Source organism: Mastomys coucha, unplaced genomic scaffold (genome assembly GCF_008632895.1).
Source record: "Mastomys coucha isolate ucsf_1 unplaced genomic scaffold, UCSF_Mcou_1 pScaffold2, whole genome shotgun sequence".
Taxonomy (NCBI): Eukaryota; Metazoa; Chordata; class Mammalia; order Rodentia; family Muridae; genus Mastomys; species Mastomys coucha.
In genome coordinates, this window is record NW_022196902.1 from 3,777,456 (window position 1) to 3,797,275 (window position 19,820).

The 19,820-nt window shown below is 38.9% G+C and overlaps 1 protein-coding gene across 1 annotated transcript in view; it reads left to right on the forward strand.

Moving 5' to 3' along the window:
• The window catches only part of Epm2a (EPM2A glucan phosphatase, laforin), a 109,155-nt gene that overhangs the window by 42,888 nt on the left and 46,447 nt on the right, over positions 1 to 19,820 (forward strand). The window contains exon 2 of the mRNA XM_031380390.1: positions 5,409 to 5,583. Coding sequence (XP_031236250.1) covers positions 5,409 to 5,583 — 175 coding nt within the window. The remainder of the gene's footprint in view (positions 1 to 5,408; positions 5,584 to 19,820) is intronic.

Here is a 19,820-nt window from a genome sequence, read left to right on the forward strand (position 1 = left end):
TCTTACACATGAAACTGCCTGAGCCTGGTGTCTGCAGACGCTTTCTGCCGCGACTCAAAACCCATCATGGAGGATGCTTATATTGGTGGGTGTAGATTCGTACTTCATCAGTGGTGTGGGACTAGAGTACAGCAGTTATTAATTTAAAGATTAAAGGGGAGATGGGATATAGGGTTTTTTGGAGGGGAAACGAGGAAAGGGGATAACATTTGATATGTAAATAAATATAATATCTAATAAAAAATAAATAAAAAATATGTTGAACCTAAAAAAAAGACTACAGTTGTGTGAGATGGAGGCTTCATACAATGGTTAAAGTACTTGCTGTACAAGCATGGGAAAGTGAGTTCAACACCCAGTTTTGTCTAAAAGCCAGGTGTGGCAGTACATTTGGAACTCCAGGGCTGAGGGTTGGGAGGTGGGAGAATCCTAGATTTTCTGACTAGCTGTCCAAACTGGCAAGGTATGGATTTAGTGAGAGACCATTCCTTACCCAAAAAGACAAATGTACCTGTATACTCATGTACAGAGACATAAACATAGGAGCATGTACATAAATATATAATACTTATGAGTACTAATACTGTTAGATTCCGGCGTGGGTCCCCCACTCACGAACAGTCAGGAGGGAGATTGTTGCAAATTGCATGAGGTTTATTATTGCCAGTATACAGGGGTCGTCCTGCATTCAAAGCAAAGGTGACGACCAGGAACAAAAGCACACACACTTTTTATACCTTTCACTACATAGGTTTACAGCATGAGTTGGTTATTTCTCATTGGTGGAGCCCATTGTCTTTTGTTCTCATTGACCTCTGTGCCCCAGGTGAGGGAGAGATACCGATTGCATGTAGGGGGGTTGGGGGGGGAAGATCCACCCTCCCGGGGACGTTTCCTGGAACCGGGCATTTCTTGGGGATGGGTGTTTGCTCTGTAAACCTTTCTGAAGCTCTGTCTTTAGGCTAAATGGACATACCTTGCTCCTTGGTATTTTTATGAGGTGTCCCTATTTGCTCAGTTCTTACAATACCAATACACATACATGGATATTCAACACATGAACACATAAACAAACGTACATTATACATTTACACAAATAAACACACATGCACACACACTTCCATACATTCAACACACATAGATGCAAATACAATACACATATGTACACATATACCCATATACAATGATATGACACACACATACAAACACACAACATACATATACACACAAATACAGCACATATTCACATACAACACATACATGAACGCATACAAACCTATAACACTCATATACAAACACAATTCATGTATATAAACATAACAACCCATGAACGTACACTAACAACTAACACACACACACACACACTCAAAGAGGTCTGTTTTTCTGAGCTGCCCCTCTCCTTTTTCTGCTGGGAGCTGCAGTTCTTGTTTGTGCTGTTGGTGTTAGGAGATCACTGGCTTCTCAGATCCCAGTCTGGGTATATAAACAGTGCCCCACAGAAGCCAGCGCTGTGCTGTCTGTCCCTTAGACTCCAGAGTCTCCAGGTAGTTTATTCTACTCCTTGTTCTTGTGAGTTCTTTATGTTGGTGTGCATTAAATGTCCAGTTCTGAAAGGAAAAGAAAGATAAAATCTGCTCCGTAGTCCTAGATGCAGAAATTCTACCAACTAAAATGTATTACTTGTTTTTGGTATTTCTTTGAGTTAAATTCAAAAGACAACCACTTCATTCTAAAAGATTCTTTAGTAACTGTAATTTAATATTTTTTTCTTTAAAAGAAAGCATTTAATTATTGGCCAGCTTACAGTTTGAGTAAGTTAGTCCATGGTGGGAAGCAGATAGGCATAATGCTGGAACAGTAGTTGATAGCTTTACATCCTGATCCTTAGGTGGGGGAGGAGGGAAAGGGGGAGGAGGGGGAGAGGGAGAGAGGGATATAGATACATAGATAGATAGATAGATAGATAGATAGATAGATAGATAGATAGATAGATAGATATGGGTCCTAGTATGGGCTTTTTAAACCTCAGTGAAATACCTCCTCGGTTCCATTAACTGGAGATCAATCAATGTTATGCAAAGTACTACATTGTCAAAATGTGGATGGACCTGGAGGATATTACATCTGAATCAAGCCAAGTGCTAATCTCCATTATAAGTGGAATCTAAAAAGATGAACCCCTTAAAGGTTGAGTATAGAGTGATGGGTAACAGGTTTGTGGAGGGTGCAGGGAGGATATGAAGATGCCGCCATGTGGTAGCCATGTTGGGGCAGGCAGGAGGAAAATGCTGGGCAGTTCCATAGCAGAGCAGAGCAGTCTGGTAGCCAAGAAGGTGCTGCATAGTTCACACTAGCTGAAGAGAGCATGTACATTTCCTCACACAGAGAAATGCTGAATGCTTGAAGTGATGGGTGTGCCATGCCTAACAGTGCATGTGTGTACTTAAGTGCATGCATGTAATTAAGAGTAATATTTAAAGAAATAATCCTTGAAGGTTTTGCTTAATTAGTGAATTAATTAACTGGCTTATTTACTGGCAATGTTGTGGATTGTCCTGGCACAGGCTAGGCAATTGCTCTATCATTGAGATACATCACCAGCCCCAGGGTTAAGGATGAGTGTGTGTCCCAGGACAAGCAAGGTAAGCATCTCTCCTTAGATCACCAGTGGAGTCTGACTTGGTCCAGAGTTGAGATGCATCAGGCTAAAGGATGACTGTCCACCTCACACCACTGCCAACCAGAGCATCCCTGATTGTTCACAAATCTAGTAGCCTTTTTCTTCTGCATTTACCCAATGTTTGTTTCTATTGACAACATACCCTCACCATACTCCTGCTTTAATACAGTCATTTTCTAAATGAACTAAACTGTGTGTGTGTGTGTGTGTGTGTGTTCATATATTCATGGGAGCATGTGTCTGGTTTCGTGTATGTGTTCATATATTCATGGGAGTATGTGTCTGGAAACCATTCTGGATGTCATTCTTCAGGTACAATCTACCTCATTTTTGAGACTGGGTCTCTCATTTGCCTGGAGTTCACCAAATGGGCCATAGAGAATGGCCAATGAGCCCTAGTGATCCACCTGTCTCTATCCCCCAGTTCTGGGGTTACAGCATGGCTTCCGAGCCAGCTTGTTCTATGAGCTCCTGGGATCGAATTCAGGTCCTTACACTTTACTGGGCTATCGCAGGCTCCTGGACTCTCAGCGTTGTTGCCTGCGTAGTCGTCTCGCCAGCAAGAAGACACGCGGACACTAGGATCCTTCTGCAGCAAGCGTTTATTGCCTCAACCAGAGGAAAAAAAGGGCCGAGCCAATAATCGGCACTGCTTATATACACCACAGCGCGGTGTGTCCGCCCACAGCATGGCCTGTCCGCCCATGATTGGCTGTTTGTTCATCACCCCATGTGACGCCCCGGGATGGGCTGTGACTTGGCGTCTTTTCACTCTACGCACATGCGCAAACAGTTCTCTACGCACATGCGCAAACAGTTGTTTACCAGGAGTCGACAGCGGAAGTAGGCACCATCTTGTCATGGCGAATGCCTCTCCCACTCTACCGCTCTCCACACAGCTTCATTATTACAGAATTAATTTTGCCCTCTAATCTGAGAGTCATTTCAGAATAAAAGTATGGTTTCATCACATGGCTACTAAAAACTATTTGGAAATTTTAAATTTCTCTTAAGTACTTAAATCTTTACTATGACTCCGTACACCATACTACCTGTCTCAAATATTTGCTGAAGAAGGAATAAACATCATTGCAGCATTTGCTGTTAAAATAGTACTGCTCTTACATACTTTTCTGTTGGATATTCTTGCAGGAGTTGAGTTGCTGGGCCATTTGCATGTCATCTTCTAAATATCAAAGGACTTAGTGGATTGATGATGCGCTGCTTTTTAGCTATCAAGAGAAAAGAGAGGAATCTAGGAAGATCGGTAATGATTTATTAAGAGAGACGTTCTATATTCTAGAGAATCAGCCACTAGATAGAGTATTTCTAGATTTTATGCCAAGCAACCTTTAAAGACTTAGAGTAGCAAATGAGTCAAAATTTTTATATTCCTAACAAACAATTTATTCCTACAAATCACAGACATTTGTTTTACTTATATAATAGAGAGGATAAAGGTGGAGATAATTGTTCTATGAGGTCCTGGGATCGAATGCAGGTCCTTACACTTTACTGGAGTATTAGCCAGGCTCCTGGACTCTCAGCTTTATTTATTATTCCAGAATTAATTTTTCCCTTTAATCTGAGAGTCATTTCAGAATAAAAGTGAGATGAACATGTAGGGTCTAATAACAATACAGTTTGAATTTTATTTTTCATAGAAATAATGGCTCCAGTATCTTATTTACCCTGCTATAATAAAGTGCCATAGTCAGAGAGATTTAATAAACCAGAAATTTTGTTCTCAGAGCTCTGAGGGTAGGTAAAGCAGGAAAAAGTTACATTCAGCTTCTAGTGAAGGTTTACTTTCCTGTTAGTAGATGGCATCTCTTTGGGTTCTCCCAAGGAAAAGAAGTGGAGGTGCTTCAACATGGGACTCTGGCAGTGGTGCAAGCATTCAGCTCAACATGAGACCCTGAGGGTGATGCAAGCATTCAGGTCACAATATCTAACGTAGTTGATTTTGGAAAGAACTGCAAAGTAGGCAAATGATGTTTTTAGAGCCATGTTCTTCTCTTTCTCCCTTGCTCTGTAGCACTGGGAAGGAGGAGCGTGGTGTGTCTTTGTGCATGTGAGGGAGGCATGGAGCAGCAGAAGGTATCAGGTGCCCGAGAGAGACGGTCCTGTGAGAGTCAGTTTACTAATCGCACTGAGTTTAGAAGTTCGGCAGGCTTAAGTAAACTAGTTAACCTCTAGGATACTCAGTTTACTCATTGTAAGTAATACTAATCCATGTTTTACCTGAGAGTTAGATTGTCTGTGATCATTTGGTTTTACTATTTATTAATATATTCATACTTTTGTATTTGCTGTTTGCATTGGTACTGAGATACTTTATTACTGACTTGAATTGTAATTTGTATACCATAAAGATAACATGGAATCCAAGCATAATAATGACTATGAAACTGTTTCAAATAGTTATTTGGCAATAAAAAGAATCATAGCTTGTTGTAGGGTACTGAGAGAGTCTGTGGAGTTCTAAAAGACTTAATAAGCATCTCTTTTTAAAAATTAAAACCCATGTAGTTAGAAGGAACTCAGACACTATGATTTTTATAAGTAACTTTATAGAGCTCAATTTTCTCTGACTGTAGCCAGTTTCATTTTGTAATTAAGCAGGCTTTCTGTTTATTTCCATCTCACTATTAATTTTGTCCCAGTCATTTCGAGGCTGTCTAAGCAAAACAGTGACTTAATTGCTGCTTGCTATTTCTTGTTCTAGGGAATGGACCTCACCATGACCGTTGCTGCACATATAATGAGAACAACTTGGTGGATGGTGTTTATTGTCTCCCAGTAGGACACTGGATTGAGGCCACTGGGCACACCAATGAAATGAAGCACACAACAGACTTCTATTTTAATATTGCTGGCCACCAGGCCATGCATTATTCAAGGTAAAAATAGTGCCATGTTTATAAGCTTCAAAGTAGGACAGAGGCAGTGCTAGGACAATGGAGATATTAACTGAGTTCAAAACTGCAGTGCTTTGAGCAGATAAATTACAGTGTATTAGTGTATGAGCTCTATCTGATCTCTGTGTGAAAGATTTTGTTATAGAATACTTTATTTCATACATATGTAGCTACCTGCGTATTTCGACAGAATAGTTAAGCAATCTACTGATCCAGTGGCTTGATTATAAAAAATTGCTCTGATATGTCCCAGATCACATTGTGTCCTTTATTTTATTTTATACAGTAAGGAGATATTTGTTGTCTCCTTATAAATCTTTTCTCAATTATTAGTGTGAAAAATAAGATGTAAGAATAGATTGTTATTTGCTTATCACTCACTAATATTTTCTGTTTGTTTATTTAAATATTGTCATAGCAACATGTACTTCATGGCAACAAGGAACAGCCATGAAAGGGGATGATAAATGAAAGATTCACTAGCTAGAAGCGGTTGTTAAGCCGTCTATGACTAGTCTCTCCAGAATTCTACACGCTGTGCATATCCTTCGTGTGTTAATGTTTTGATTTCCCTCTATTACAAGTGTGACTTTTAACCCTCATTTGTTCCTCCCTTACACTAATCAAAACACAGATCAAAACATTTCTACTCTTTCTTACCTTCATGAAAATTAGACTCTATGATCCATCAGTTTTTGACTATGTCTTGGCATTTCCTACTTCATAAGAGCATATTGTGTTTTGTGCCTTTATTTTTTTCCAAACCTATTTTCTGTGGCTCATTTTCATTACTTTCACATTTTTAAGATATGTAGAACTTTGGTTTAATATACTGAATATGTCTTTTATATGTTAATTGATTAAAATGTAAAATCAGTCTTCAGATATTACATATTATTTACTGCTTGAGCATACAGTGATTATACCAACAGACAAATTTTTTTTAAAATTAAACTTCATTTTATGTGCATGGATATTTAGCTTGTTTGTATGTTTGTGTACTACATATGTGCTCATTGCCTGAGGAGGCCAGAAGAGAAAATTGCATCCTCAGGACTGGGGTTACAGACTGTTGTGGGCTGCTATATGGGTGCTGGGAATAAAACCTAGATCCACATAGAAGAGCATTCAGTTCTCTTAGCCCTTGAGCCATTTCTCCAGCTCCTGAGCCATTTCTCCAGCTCCCGAGCTGTTTCTCCAGCCCCTGAGCCATTTCTCCAGCTCCTGAGCCATTTCTCCAGCCCCTGAGCTGTTTCTCCAGCCCCTGAGCTGTTTCTCCAGCCCCTGAGCCATTTCTCCAGCTCCTGAGCCATTTCTCCAGCTCCTGAGCCATTTCTCCAGCCCCTTTCAGTGTGTTAAGAATGTATTGTTTTAGATAAGACCCCATGAGAGAAAGGAAAGAGACAAAGACTGCAAATTCTTCAAAGTGTGAGAACATTGCTCTTCTTTTTGAACATTCTTCCTTTCAAATTCACGTTTGATGTTAGGCTTTCTGGCTTGAACACATGGTGTGAGAGAGACAGGGGTTACACAGGAGTCATGAACTTAAGTCCTGAGCAACACAGTTAATGATGCTGCTGTTCACTGGGAAGCATGCGACTGGGGGAGGGCCAGTGGTTGAGTGACGTGAGCATCTTTGGAATGCTACTGAGATGCCAGTACACACAGTAGTTTGATGCACAGAAATTTGGAGGAGCATATGAAACGGTGTTGCGCATCTGGGAGCGGGATCTTCTGGAGATGACATTCAGAGTGTCATGAGGAAATGGAGCAAATGAGTGAGATAAGGAAAAATGGAGCTGAAATGAAGATAGAAAGTATAATTCAGACGTCCAGGAAAAGAGCAGCACCTGTTGAGCCAGTCTAAGCTCTCATGAGCATGCGCTTGGGGCTTGACTTCCATCTGCCCTGAACAAAACTCCCTAGACCATTTAAAGCTCCTGCCTTGGGGTCAAGAGACTTCCCTCTGGGTTGTGATTATCTCATCTCTCTCACATCCTTCAATGGCTGTCACTAAAGATTCTCATCAGGAGCATGTTGGGCCTGTTGGAACCACATTCCACTTAGTCAATATTCATCACCTGTTAGTTTTATTGTCCTCCACTTTGGAGACTTTCTCAGTATTTATTTTTACAAAATAAACTACAGAATATTTTTTCTTTTTTTTTTCCTTCCAGAGACCCTCTTTCAACACCTGCAATACTTTTTTTTATTTTGTCACATTCTTTAAAATTTATAAAATATTATAACAATAAAAATGAGTAGTATAAAAGTTGCTTGATATAAAACAATCAATTTAACAGTCTTATGTAGATGCTTGTCTGCAGCAATACTGAAAATACATACATTTTTCTCAATATGAATTTTAAATAACTCTAAATGTATATTTTAAAATAATACAGCACTACTAGTTTTTAAAATGAACATAAATAGATAAGCTCTTTCTGTTTGTTTGTTTGTTTTGTTTTGTTTTTAGTAGAGTTTAAAATCTTGGCTCTTACTGTGATACAAACCCAAGATAAGAACAAGTTTTAGACATTGGAGTTCATTGTAATAAGACTATACTTCAATGCCCCTCACATCACGAAAGGATTTTACTCCCTAGTATCTAAGCTAAGAGTTGACAGTTCTGCTGTGCCAAGGTATAAATTGTAGACATGATTTTTGGATACAGACTTCCTGTTATGGTCAAACCTTTTAGACTGCAGTGATTGTCTTCATTCTCATCCCACAGAGAACAGGTTACATTCATTTAAGAAATGGTGTGTGTATTAAGATGGTCTATTCAAAATGGTGTCTATCTGTGAAGTCATTCACCAACTGTTTCAATGAACAATGATTCTGCTTGGAGGGTGGCACAGACATTAAGTGAGGGTAAGAATCTGGTTCATTGGCTGTGATTATTTTGAAAAGCATTCATCTCAGAGAAAGAGTAACTTACAAAGTTCTCTTCTTCAAAATTGATACAATAGTTACAAACACCAAGCAAAGCATTCAGTCTCACTCTTTGTTGTTCTCTTATAAGCCACCTCCCAAGTTAATTGTTTATGTTTCTTTTGGCCGAATCAATAATTTTGATTTAGCTTACATATTTTTGTAAGCTGTTCTGAAAACCATAGTAGAGTATAAAAACATCAAATAAACAATCCTACTAATAGAAAGGCTGAGATAGGAGAAGCATGATTTCAAGACCATGATGTGGTACTCGGCAAGACATTGTCAGGTAGAAACAAGCAGAAAGTGTATATGGATTGTACAATATTGGACCTATTTCTCCAATTACCAAATTAGAGAGACCACCAGATGATAGCCAATGAGTTTCCAATTTCTCATACTTTTGAATTTGAATCAATTAGGATAAGTTGTTAATATTAATTTTCATATTAAGAGATATTAAGAAAAAGTAATTGTTACTTTCTGTTTTTTTTTTGTTGTTAGAGGTGGAATTATGTTTAGGTGTATTTGTTGAAAGGTTACTTTCTTGCTTCTTCTAGGGTGTAGTTTTGCTCCTTATGTTGGTGTTTTTCCTCTATTATCCTTTGTAGGGCTAGATTTGTGGAAAGATATTGTGTAAATTTGGTTTTGTCATGGAATATCTTGTTTTCTCCATCTATGGTAATTGAGAGTTTTGCTGGGTATAGTAGCCTGGGTTGGCATTTGTGTTCTCTTAGGGTCTATATGACATCTGCCCAGGATCTTCTAGCTTTCATAGTCTCTGATGAGAAGTCTGGTGTAATTCTGATAGGCCTGCCTTTATATGTTACTCGACCCTTTTCCCTTACTGCTTTTAAAATTCTTTCTTTGTTTAGTGCATTTGGTGTTTTTATTATTATGTAATAGGAGGAATTTCTTTTCTGGTCCAGTCTACTTGGAGTTCTGTAGGCTTCTTGTATGTTCATGGGCATCTCTTTCTTTAGGTTAGAGAAGTTTTCTTCTACAATTTTGTTGAAGATATTTGCTGGCCTTGGGACTCTTCACTCTCTTCTATATCTATTATCCTTAGGTTTGATCTTCTCATTGTGTCCTGGATTTCCTGGATGTTTTGTTTTAGGATCTTTTTGCTCTTTTGCATTTTCTTTGACTGTTGTGTCAATGTTTTCTATGGTGTCTTCTTCCCCTGAGATTCTCTCTTCTACCTCTTGTATTCTGTTGGTGATGCTTGCATCTCTGACTCCTGATCTCTTTCCTAGGTTTTCTATCTCCATGGTTGTCTCCCTTTGTGATTTCTTTATTGTTTCTATTTCCATTTTTAGATTCTGGATGGTTTTGCTCATTTCCTTCACCTGTTTGATTGTGTTTTCCTGTAGCTCTTTTATGGATTTGTGTTTCCTCTTGAAGGGCTTCTAGCTGTTTATCTGTGTTCTCCTGTATTTCTTTAAGGGAGTCATTTATGCCCTTCTTAATATCTTCTATCATCATCATGAGAAGTGATTTTGGATCCGAATCTTGCTTTTCCAGTGTGATGGTGTGTCCAGGACTTGCTATAGTAGGAGAATTGGGTTCTGATGATGCCAAGTAACCTTGGTTTCTGTTGCTTATGTTGTTAGGATTGCTTGCCACCATCTGGTTATCTCTAGTGCTATCTGCCCTAGCTAGATCAGACTGGGGCATGTCCTTCCTGTGATCCTGGTTATGTCAGAACTCCTGAGAGTCAAGCTGTCTCTGTGATCCTGTGACCCTGGGCTTGTTAGAGAACCTAACAAGCTTCCTAACAAGGAGTGGAGCTTCCTCTGGGAATTATGGACTTGCTGTAGAGTTTTCGCCCAAGGTCTGCTCAGCGAACCAGCCTAGATAGACCAGAAGAAACTGGTGCTACTGATCTGGTGGAGTTCCTGTGTGCCTGAGTCCTGCTGGTCTCAGTTATTCCCTTGTTGGGACAGATGTTGTATCCTCCTCAACTCTGATCCTCTGATCCTCGGTATGTTAGAGTGCCTGGGAGTGAAGCTTCCTCTGGGTGTTGTCAGAATATTTTTTTCTTAATTTTGGGAATTTTAATTGCACTGTGATTTTTGTTATCTTTGTTTGTCCTAGTTTATGAATGGATATATTCATGAATCTCTCTTATAATGCTTACAGTTACTCAAAAGTTCTCCTACCAAGATGATCTTGTTTCTTCCCTAATTAGATGGTCTTTACTTCTTTGAATATTTCTCTTTAAATATTTAAAATGGCCAATAATTTTTATTTTTACTTTTTAAAATATTTATTTATTTATTTTATGTATATGAGTACACTGTCACTCTCTTCAGACACACTAGAAGAGGGTATTAGACCCCATTATAGATGGTTGTGAGCCACCATGTGGGTACTGGGAATTGAACTCAGGACCTCTGGAAGAGCAGTCAGTGCTCTTAACCAGTGAGCCATCTCTGTACCCCCTGCACCCATAGTTATCACATGCAAGCCTGGTCTGGTTATCACATGTAGTAGATATGAGCTTCCTCTGTTATTGACTGCTCTGTCTGAGATGTTGGCTGAATACCTGACAGGAGCGGGTTCTGCTTTTCTGCACCTCACCATACCTTTTCCTGTGAGAGTCTGCTCCCCGAGAGCATTGCAGCTTCTCAGCTTATATATAGATATGCACATGCATTTATAAAGCTGGATATGAGGTGGGAAGGAATGGTGTTTCATGTAGTCAACTTTACAGGAAAGGTAGAATTTACTCTCCTTAAAGCAGCTTGGTTTTACATTTAGGTCTATCTTAATGAATTCTTAGGAAACTTAATCTGTGGTTATGTATCATAACATGTAAAAATACATTTATAATTTCTAGTGTTTTTTTCATGGCTAAGTGTCAAAACCAAACTAAGTAGAATATTAGGTGTGATTTTTTTTTTTAAATGTGTGGCTGTTGAAATGGATCAGTGGGTAAAGACAACTGTTGCCAAACCTAACAACTTGTGCTTAATTCTCAGGACCTACATGTGGAAGGAAAGAACTGGCTCCGCAAATTTGACTTTTCCACATGAGTTGCATGGGTGTGCTTGTGTAGCACACATACATGCATGCACACACACATGTACACACATAACACAGAGGATAATTAATGAAATGTAAATGTAAAGAATATTTAACTATCGCCATTATATTTCCGTGTGTGTGTGTGTGTGTGTGTGTGTGTGTGTGTGTGTGTCTGTGTATCCTTCCAAGTTCTGAGGACTTTAGTTTACAACATCTTCATGTGGTTATTGTGCACACAGTATTTGAAAACTACTATAGCTGACCCAAAGAGGCAACAATTTTGAATGAAGGAGGAATACTTTCAAATATGTTCATACATTTTGGTTTAGTTAACCTTTGACATTCCAGCTACAACATTCCTTCATTTTAAACTAAATGAGATAATATGTGCATTTAGGCTAAATGAAAAAAACATTTCTATATTTCCTTATAAATTTGAAAACACTTATTTGATATGTTTGCTACATTCACTCAAGTATAATGTGTAAATTTATCTTAGCTTTTGAAGTAGGTATACTCATGGTAGGTAACATGCTTGAGCAGGTGTAAATATATACACTAATATAAACACAAGAGGATACAAATCTAAGAGGATACAAACACAAACTATCACCATTTAGTTTGATTATGAGAAGAGAATTATGCATGGAATTCTTTTATGGTTGGGGTCAATTATATCAAAATGACTTGTCAAAATCTATTACATGACTAGTCTTCCAAGAATACAAATACCTAACATTTTAACTGATTTATCATTGGGTATATGGAAGCTTCCTTCATTCAGGGAAAGCTGTGACATAGCCCATGTTGAATGCTGGGCTGTCAAAGGGCTCTGCTCTCAATGGACTCATCATGCCCTGGAAGAAGACAGGCATATGTGCATCTATAATGCAGAGAGATTATTGTTGCAGTGAAGTTTTATATATAGCTTAGTAAGGGGCAGACGATTTTAGTTCAAAGCAATCCTTTTTAGGAAGGAGAACTTACACTGGATTATAGAGAGTGGCCTTGCTTTCCAGGAGGGCATAGGTCAAGTTACGGAGAGTGGCAAGTGCACATGAACAGAGGCATGATGGCGAATTCAAATGACTAAACAGTCTTCTATGGCCGGGTCTCTTGAGGGCAAAGGAAGGATTTTATACTGAGCTTGGGTAACAAGTTTAAACTTGGGAGACAAGGCAGCTGGTAGGCATTTCCCTTAGGGGAAAAACAGCCCAGCACCCCTCGCCATTCAGAGTCAGAGATTTTGTTTATCAACATTCTATTTCCATCTTCAGGCTATACATGGGAAACTACACCTCTCTCTTCCATAGAACTTTTTTTTCATGCAAAAGAACTGATTGGCACTAAAGACACAGACAACTAATTTAATGAAACATTAGTAGCAAAGGGCTATAATTTCTGTTTCTTGAAAAGGTTTATTGCCAATTGAACACATTTCAAGAGACATAATTTAGCCTTAATGAACATAACACTTTAGACTCTTGACATGTTACAATTTAGAAAATGTATTATAAAAAGCCTGCTTATATTTTACCGGCCTTTACTTTAAAAAGAAAACAAATGCATAGTAATTTTGCAACTGGGTTATTTTTAACAACACAGCACAGTAACTTTGTATATTTTAAAATGCTGGTTTTATTTGACATTGTTTTTTAAATGATGAGCTTAATTACTTTGTGGCAGAAGAAAGGATCAGTTTGCAATCCATTCTTTTTGGTTTTAGTTTCTCCTGGGTAACCTTGGGATAATCCTGTAATAGCCCTGCAAGCTTTAACATTTTAGTCTTCAAAATGAAATGTGTATCTAAGTGACTGCTGAAGGCAGGTTCTAGAAGTGAGCTAAGGTTAATGTCATGTTCACCTAAAATGACTACCTCACATCTGCTCACAAAGGGACCAAGTGTTCCATTTCCAAGTGATCCTCTTCTTCATTTTATGGCCCTGGAAACCATGTTTACAAATACCCATCCTATAGCCAGCACACAGTTGTCTTTATTAAGCATGCAAATGCTAATTCCATAAGAACATTTTTATATTACTCATGTTTATAATCAAACCTTGGCAAGAATGTCTTTTTTTTTTTTTTTTTGGAATGAATAGAAATGAGCTGCAAAATCCCAGTGTCCCTGTAGTGGGCTGCATTGCCTTTATTCTGTGGTTCAAAAGCAAAATATTATTGGCCAAAGGAGGACAACCAGTTTCAACTGGTATTTATATCTGGTCAAATGGTTTGTGATTCTTTAAAGCTTAAAATGAGATTCCAGCTGTCCATATTTGGAGGAAGGGGAAATAGCATGCCTCTCCTGATTGGGGGAGGGAGGATGCTTGCTAATGAGTTTAACTAGGTGTGTGTGATTCCTATGAGGGTACATATAATGCTGCTCATATTTCGTATGGCTAGTTATTGACAGATGTCCTTTTCTTCCTTAGAGTTGACACTATGTTCCATGTAAAACACTTAAATAGACTGTTTTACATTATACATATAGTTATACTGGGATAATTAATTTGCAACATCATGTGAGAGGAAACATATTCACCATGAAAGGTCCTAAATTGGTGTCACCTGTCGACTACAGCACATGAAGACATCAGTTCTTGCTGATGATGCTGTCACGGCATCAGTGCGATCATAAAAGAAGCAGCTGGATCCTGTGCTGTCGCGTGCATTATCCACAGCAGCGGCATTTAAGTTGTGATTTTGTATTGTCTTCAAATGTCTCAGTCGGCAGCTAATGAAAGGGGTTGAAAAAAGTGTATGCGCTTGCCAACTGTAAGGTTAAGTCCAGAAGAATGAAGGTGATCGGAGGATTCTCTTATTAGAAAGAAGCAAGGAAATTAGATTCATGAGGCATTATGTGAATAAACTGGGCAGTGTTACTGTTGCCTATGCACTTTATCACAAGGCAGTGGGCAATGAGATGAGGGTATATACAGTCAGAGAAAATGCCATAACATGAAAGCCATTGTGGAAGAGCTTCCTGCTGATGAAAATGATCCCATAGAACTGGGGGAAGGGAAACATATACAAAGCTTTTGTGCAGTGACGGAGCCCAGACTCTAGGAGAACAGGTGGTTCCTCCATGACCATGGGAGGAGGAAGTGGAGAGTTTGGGCTTGGATGCTGCAGATTGTTAGGAGTGAGAGCAACTAGAAGGTCACACTTTGCTCGCCTCCAGCTTTCTCAGTGAAATATGAAGTACAGTCCTAGGTTGGGGGTGAGAGGCAAGTCTTCCTGAAAATGAAATGTAGACTTGAGTGATGAGTCAAACACACTGACTCATGAATTTTAAGTTTTACAAGATTCTCCCAATTCTACTATCACAGTGCCTGTGACGACTAAGGAAGAGTTATTCTCTCAGACTAGATGAATACGGAAGGCAGACTGGGTATTTTTGACCAGCTTAGATAGCCTTTTGTTTTCTATATAACTTCACTGTTAGACAGCAGGGTCCATGAGCATTCATCAGTCAGAATAGTCCTCAGCCAGAATAATAGCTATTTACAGTGGATGAGGTTTCTAGATCCATCTGCTATTCCAAGGAAAACAAATCAAATTCTGCTAGCTGGTGAGTGTCTTAGTCAGGGTTTCTATTCCTGCACAAACATCATGACCAAGAAGCAAGTTGGGGAGGAAAGGGTTTATTTAGCTTGCTTCCACAATGCTGTTTATCACCAAAGGAAGTCAGGACTGGAACTCAAGCAGGTCAGGAAGCAGGAGCTGATGGAGAGGCCATGGAGTGATGTTCCTTACTGGCTTGCTTCCCCTGGCTTGCTCAGCCTGCTCTCTTATAGAACCTAAGACTTCCAGCCCAGGGATAGCACCACCCACAAGGGGCCCTACCCCCTTGATCACTAATTGAGAAAATACCCCACAGCTGGATCTCATGGAGGCACTTCCCCAACTGAAGCTCCTTTCTCTGTGATAACTCCAGCCTGTGTCAAGTTGGCACACAAAACCAGCCAGTACAGTGAGGAAAGAGGAAATGGTGAGATACCATGATATCACAAAACTGAAAGTTGTGTAAGTGGACTTGACATCAGAGCATCAGCTTTCAAGATGCCCTTTTGTGAGTTTGTCTAATATTGTTTCCCCTTTCTATAAATGAGGGAATCTCAAGTTTAAAGCATAATTATGATTTTGTATCAATTGTGTTATGAGTTATAAATGCTCTGGTTTAACAATATAGTCCTATTTATATGCATCAAAGGTGCTTTTTACTCCATATAAAGATTCCCTCATGTTAAGCGGGTAGATGCTCTCAGAACAGAGCTATGTGGCAGGGTCTCTTTTCACACAAGGTGTGTGCTATCCATTTTGGAGCCCTTTAGTGCTTCGTAACTTGTAAAACCAAAGAAACAGAAGCACCCTCCAGACTATGAACTATGATTCAATAGTTCACATCTCAACGGTGAGTAATCAGAGGTTTGAGCAGCCAGTGGACTGCAGGATGTAGACCCGTGTTTGTAAAACTTTCCGTGTGAAGACACTGCTGTCTGCTACATTTGTGCCTGGTCTATATTTGTCTCCCTTTCAGTTCCACTTCCCCACCATTTTCTTATTTCACCCACTGTCTCCTTTCTTTTCTCTCCCTCCACAACCAAGCCATCTCTCATTTCTTCTGCCCTGCCTTGTCTTTTTCTAACTTCTCTTTTCTATCATGTTCTAGTCTCTTTGTCAACTTGACATTTCCTTGACTCTAGGCCCTGGAGTCCTCTGATAATGTAATCTCAGTTGAGGAACTGCCTGGATCGAATGGCCTGACTGTTTTGGACAGTGTGAGGCCTTGGGCAGGTGGACCTGGGCTAGGGACAAGCCTACACACTAGCCAGAAGTAAGCAGTGTTCCTCCACAGTTCCTGTCCTGTCCTTCCTTTCAGGACCTTTGCGACCTGAAAGTGTAAGCCAAATACATCCTTTCCTATCCTAAATTGCTTTTTTTCAGACTATTAGAGTAGCAGAAAGGAAGCTGAAACACACCCACTTTATTTTGTTGTGTTCTCAATACTTTATCAGTAAAGCCACCACAGTATGGGGATGAACTTCATATCTGAACATAGCATTAGCATGCTTTGTGCTTCTGGTAACTGGGTGATTTGGTACGATTTTTGCTTCATCCATTCCGTGTTTAGATATTTTCTGAGTGCCTACTTTTTTTCTTAAGATGGTAGGTATAAGAGGTACCTGTTCTGTCTCATAAGCTAATGGTCTCATGGTAGAGGCATATGAAATCTACATTACTATGAAAATATTAATGTAGTTAAGTTACTTTTCATGTCTGTGAATTCTTTTCAGCTTGTTTTCTTTAAGTGGCCCTGCTGTTATCAAGGACTTAGAGTCCTGTTTAAATCTAACAACATTAGCAATGTGACTTTGCTTTCAAAAATATATTTAATATTTAATAGCCAGGAGTAGTTTTTTTTAAAAATGAAGATATTATGTTAATTAAAATTTTATGAAATAAGGACCTTCATAAAAGTTTTATTTACCTCACATTCCTATTTTCTTGCCCTAACAAAGTATTTTTAGTAATTATAATACTGAAGGACAGAAAAAGGCTTCTAGGTAAGTATAATTCTATCAAACTTACGCCTGAGGCTCTTACTCCTTAAAATAGGAAATTTAAAACATTGTTGAATCAGATTTTGCCTCATACAATGCCAGAGTATATAGTTTATACAATACTTTATCTGAAATTCTTTCCCTTCTGTAGTGTGTAGTTTTTTCTACCCCACTTTAAGATCCAGGCACACACACAGACACACAGATACATACACACATACACAGAGGTTATTTTTGATATGCTTTAGCTCAATGGCCTGGCTCTTCTAAGCTTTCCTTAGCTATCGCGCCCTTCTTTTCACTCCCAGCTCAGCACCCCAAATCTGCCTCCAACTTACGTTGCTTAGTTACCTTTAGTCCCAGCTCGGCACCCCAAATCTGCCCTTAGCTCAGTTGATCTCTAATTTCCTGCCTGCTACCCCAGGCCCAGTCGATGAAGTGGCCAAAGACCACTGCACCCTAGATCTCACATGGCTGGTGGCTCTTCCTCTCTCCAAAGCATGGGGAAAACTGTTCCTCCTCCCTGCATCTGCTAGCCTGCCTGTGGGAAAACTGGAAGTCCCGCCCATTCCGCCTAGCTCATTGGCCACTAGCATCTTTATTGATTGGTCAAGAACCAATTGGGGAACAGGACTTTTCAGGGCTCACCTGCAGATTCCTGATCAGAGCATCAGAAATGCTCCCTCTACCCATCACCCCATCTCCCCATCTTCTCTGTGTTATATGAAGTCTTGCTATATGTGGAAAGATTGCTTGGATAACTACTTTAGAGACCATCTATTTACCTAATGTAAATCTTAGGAGGGTTAATAGTTATAGTCTCTCTGTGTGTACCGAATATATGTATATATTCGGAATATATGAACATATGTATATATATATGTATGTATGTATATATATGTTTGTGTATATATATATATATCAGATATATACATATATATATATATATATCAGATAGTAAGAGCTTATAAAAAATCCCCAGTATTAATTGACTTGTGTCTGCAATATGTCCATTGGAAGTGTTTGAGTTAATTAAGGTCTTTTGTGTTGGTACTTTTTAAGCTTACCCAACTTCACAGTATAAAAGGTTGTCTGGGAATTTGTATGGGAAACCAAGCCTCAAAACAAGGATTTCTAAACACTGTAGAAATTGGAACCTGAGATGGTTAATCTTAAGTGTCAACCTGATGGGTTCTAGAATGACCTAGAAAGTAACCTTCTAGGAGTGTATGGAGGGAAGGTCCTAGTTCGGTTTACCTGAGATATAAGACACACCCTAAGTGTGGGTCCCATCCCATGGCTGGGGCTCTACACTGTATGAAAAAGAGAAATCGAGCAGAGCATGGACATTCGTCTCGCTCTGCTTCCTGACTATGGGTAAACTGTGAGCAGCTGCTTCATCATCTCGCTGCTGTGTCTTGGCCACCATGATGGACCGTACCCTCAAACTGTGAGCCAAAATAAGCCCCTCCTTCAGGTACTTCCCTTAGATCAATGAAAAAGATAACCAATACAGAGACTTTAGAAATTATCTAGAGTTCATTGGCAAGATCAATAACTTCCATTGTGTTTCTATTGATACAACCACTTTGGGTGCTCAAGTAGTGTGTTTAAATCTTACGTGAAGCATATTTTCTCACAATAGAATATTATCAAGCTACAAAAGAATAGTATCTTATCATTTGCAACAAAACAGATGGCACCACATCAGAGGAAATGGTGTTAAGTCACGTAAGTCAGGTGCACAAAGGTAAATCCCATGTGTTCCCTTATAATGGGATAGTTTTAAAAAGCAACCAGACCGTATACAGGAGGTTGCTGGAGGTTGGGAAGTGCACGGGACGCCAAATAGCTAGAATTAAACACTAATATACGGAGTAAGCTCCTGGCGGTTCAGTCCATCTCTGAGACATGACAAGGAGAGGTTCAAAGGCTTCAAACACAAAGTAGGAGATGAAAACATTAATCATGGCTTTATTAGTACATATTGTATACATGTATTGAAATAACATACTACACTACATAAAGAGACATTTTCATGTCTTAATCAACAGATTTTAAAAACATAAGAAGATGAAAATCTTAACTAACCTTCCTCATTACAATGTAATTCTGGGACATGCAGTTAGCACATGGTACCATAAAATAAATGTTAAAAGTTCAATTGACATTAATTCAATTATACATAAAAACTAATTTACTATTTTGAAATTAGAAAGCCATTGCGACTTCCCATTACTTTAACAAAATAGAATTTTCTATGTATTTAACTTGTAAAACAGCCCAATAAGGAACATGTTATCTTAGACTAGATTTTTTTATTGCTTAGTTATGAATTGAATTTTAATGAAAGCAGTACAATGTTCATCTGAAATTCAATGAGCTACACCATTATGAAATCAGACCAAAATAAGATATTTTGTTTATATCTTAAATGAAAGGAACAAGAAGGACATCTGTCGGGGCTTTTTTTTTTTTTTTTAAGAGAGATCAGTGAAATCAATTGGCTCTCTGGCTGGAAATGCAGAGAGTAAAGGCAACATGGAGAAATGAGATGAGGAGGAAAAGGCATCCATTGTGATATAAATGATGAACCCAAATTATATATTGTTATTAAAAATAAGAAGGCCATGGATTTAAAAAATGCTCTGGAGTGCAGAACAGGTCAGTCATTTAATGGAACATATCTAT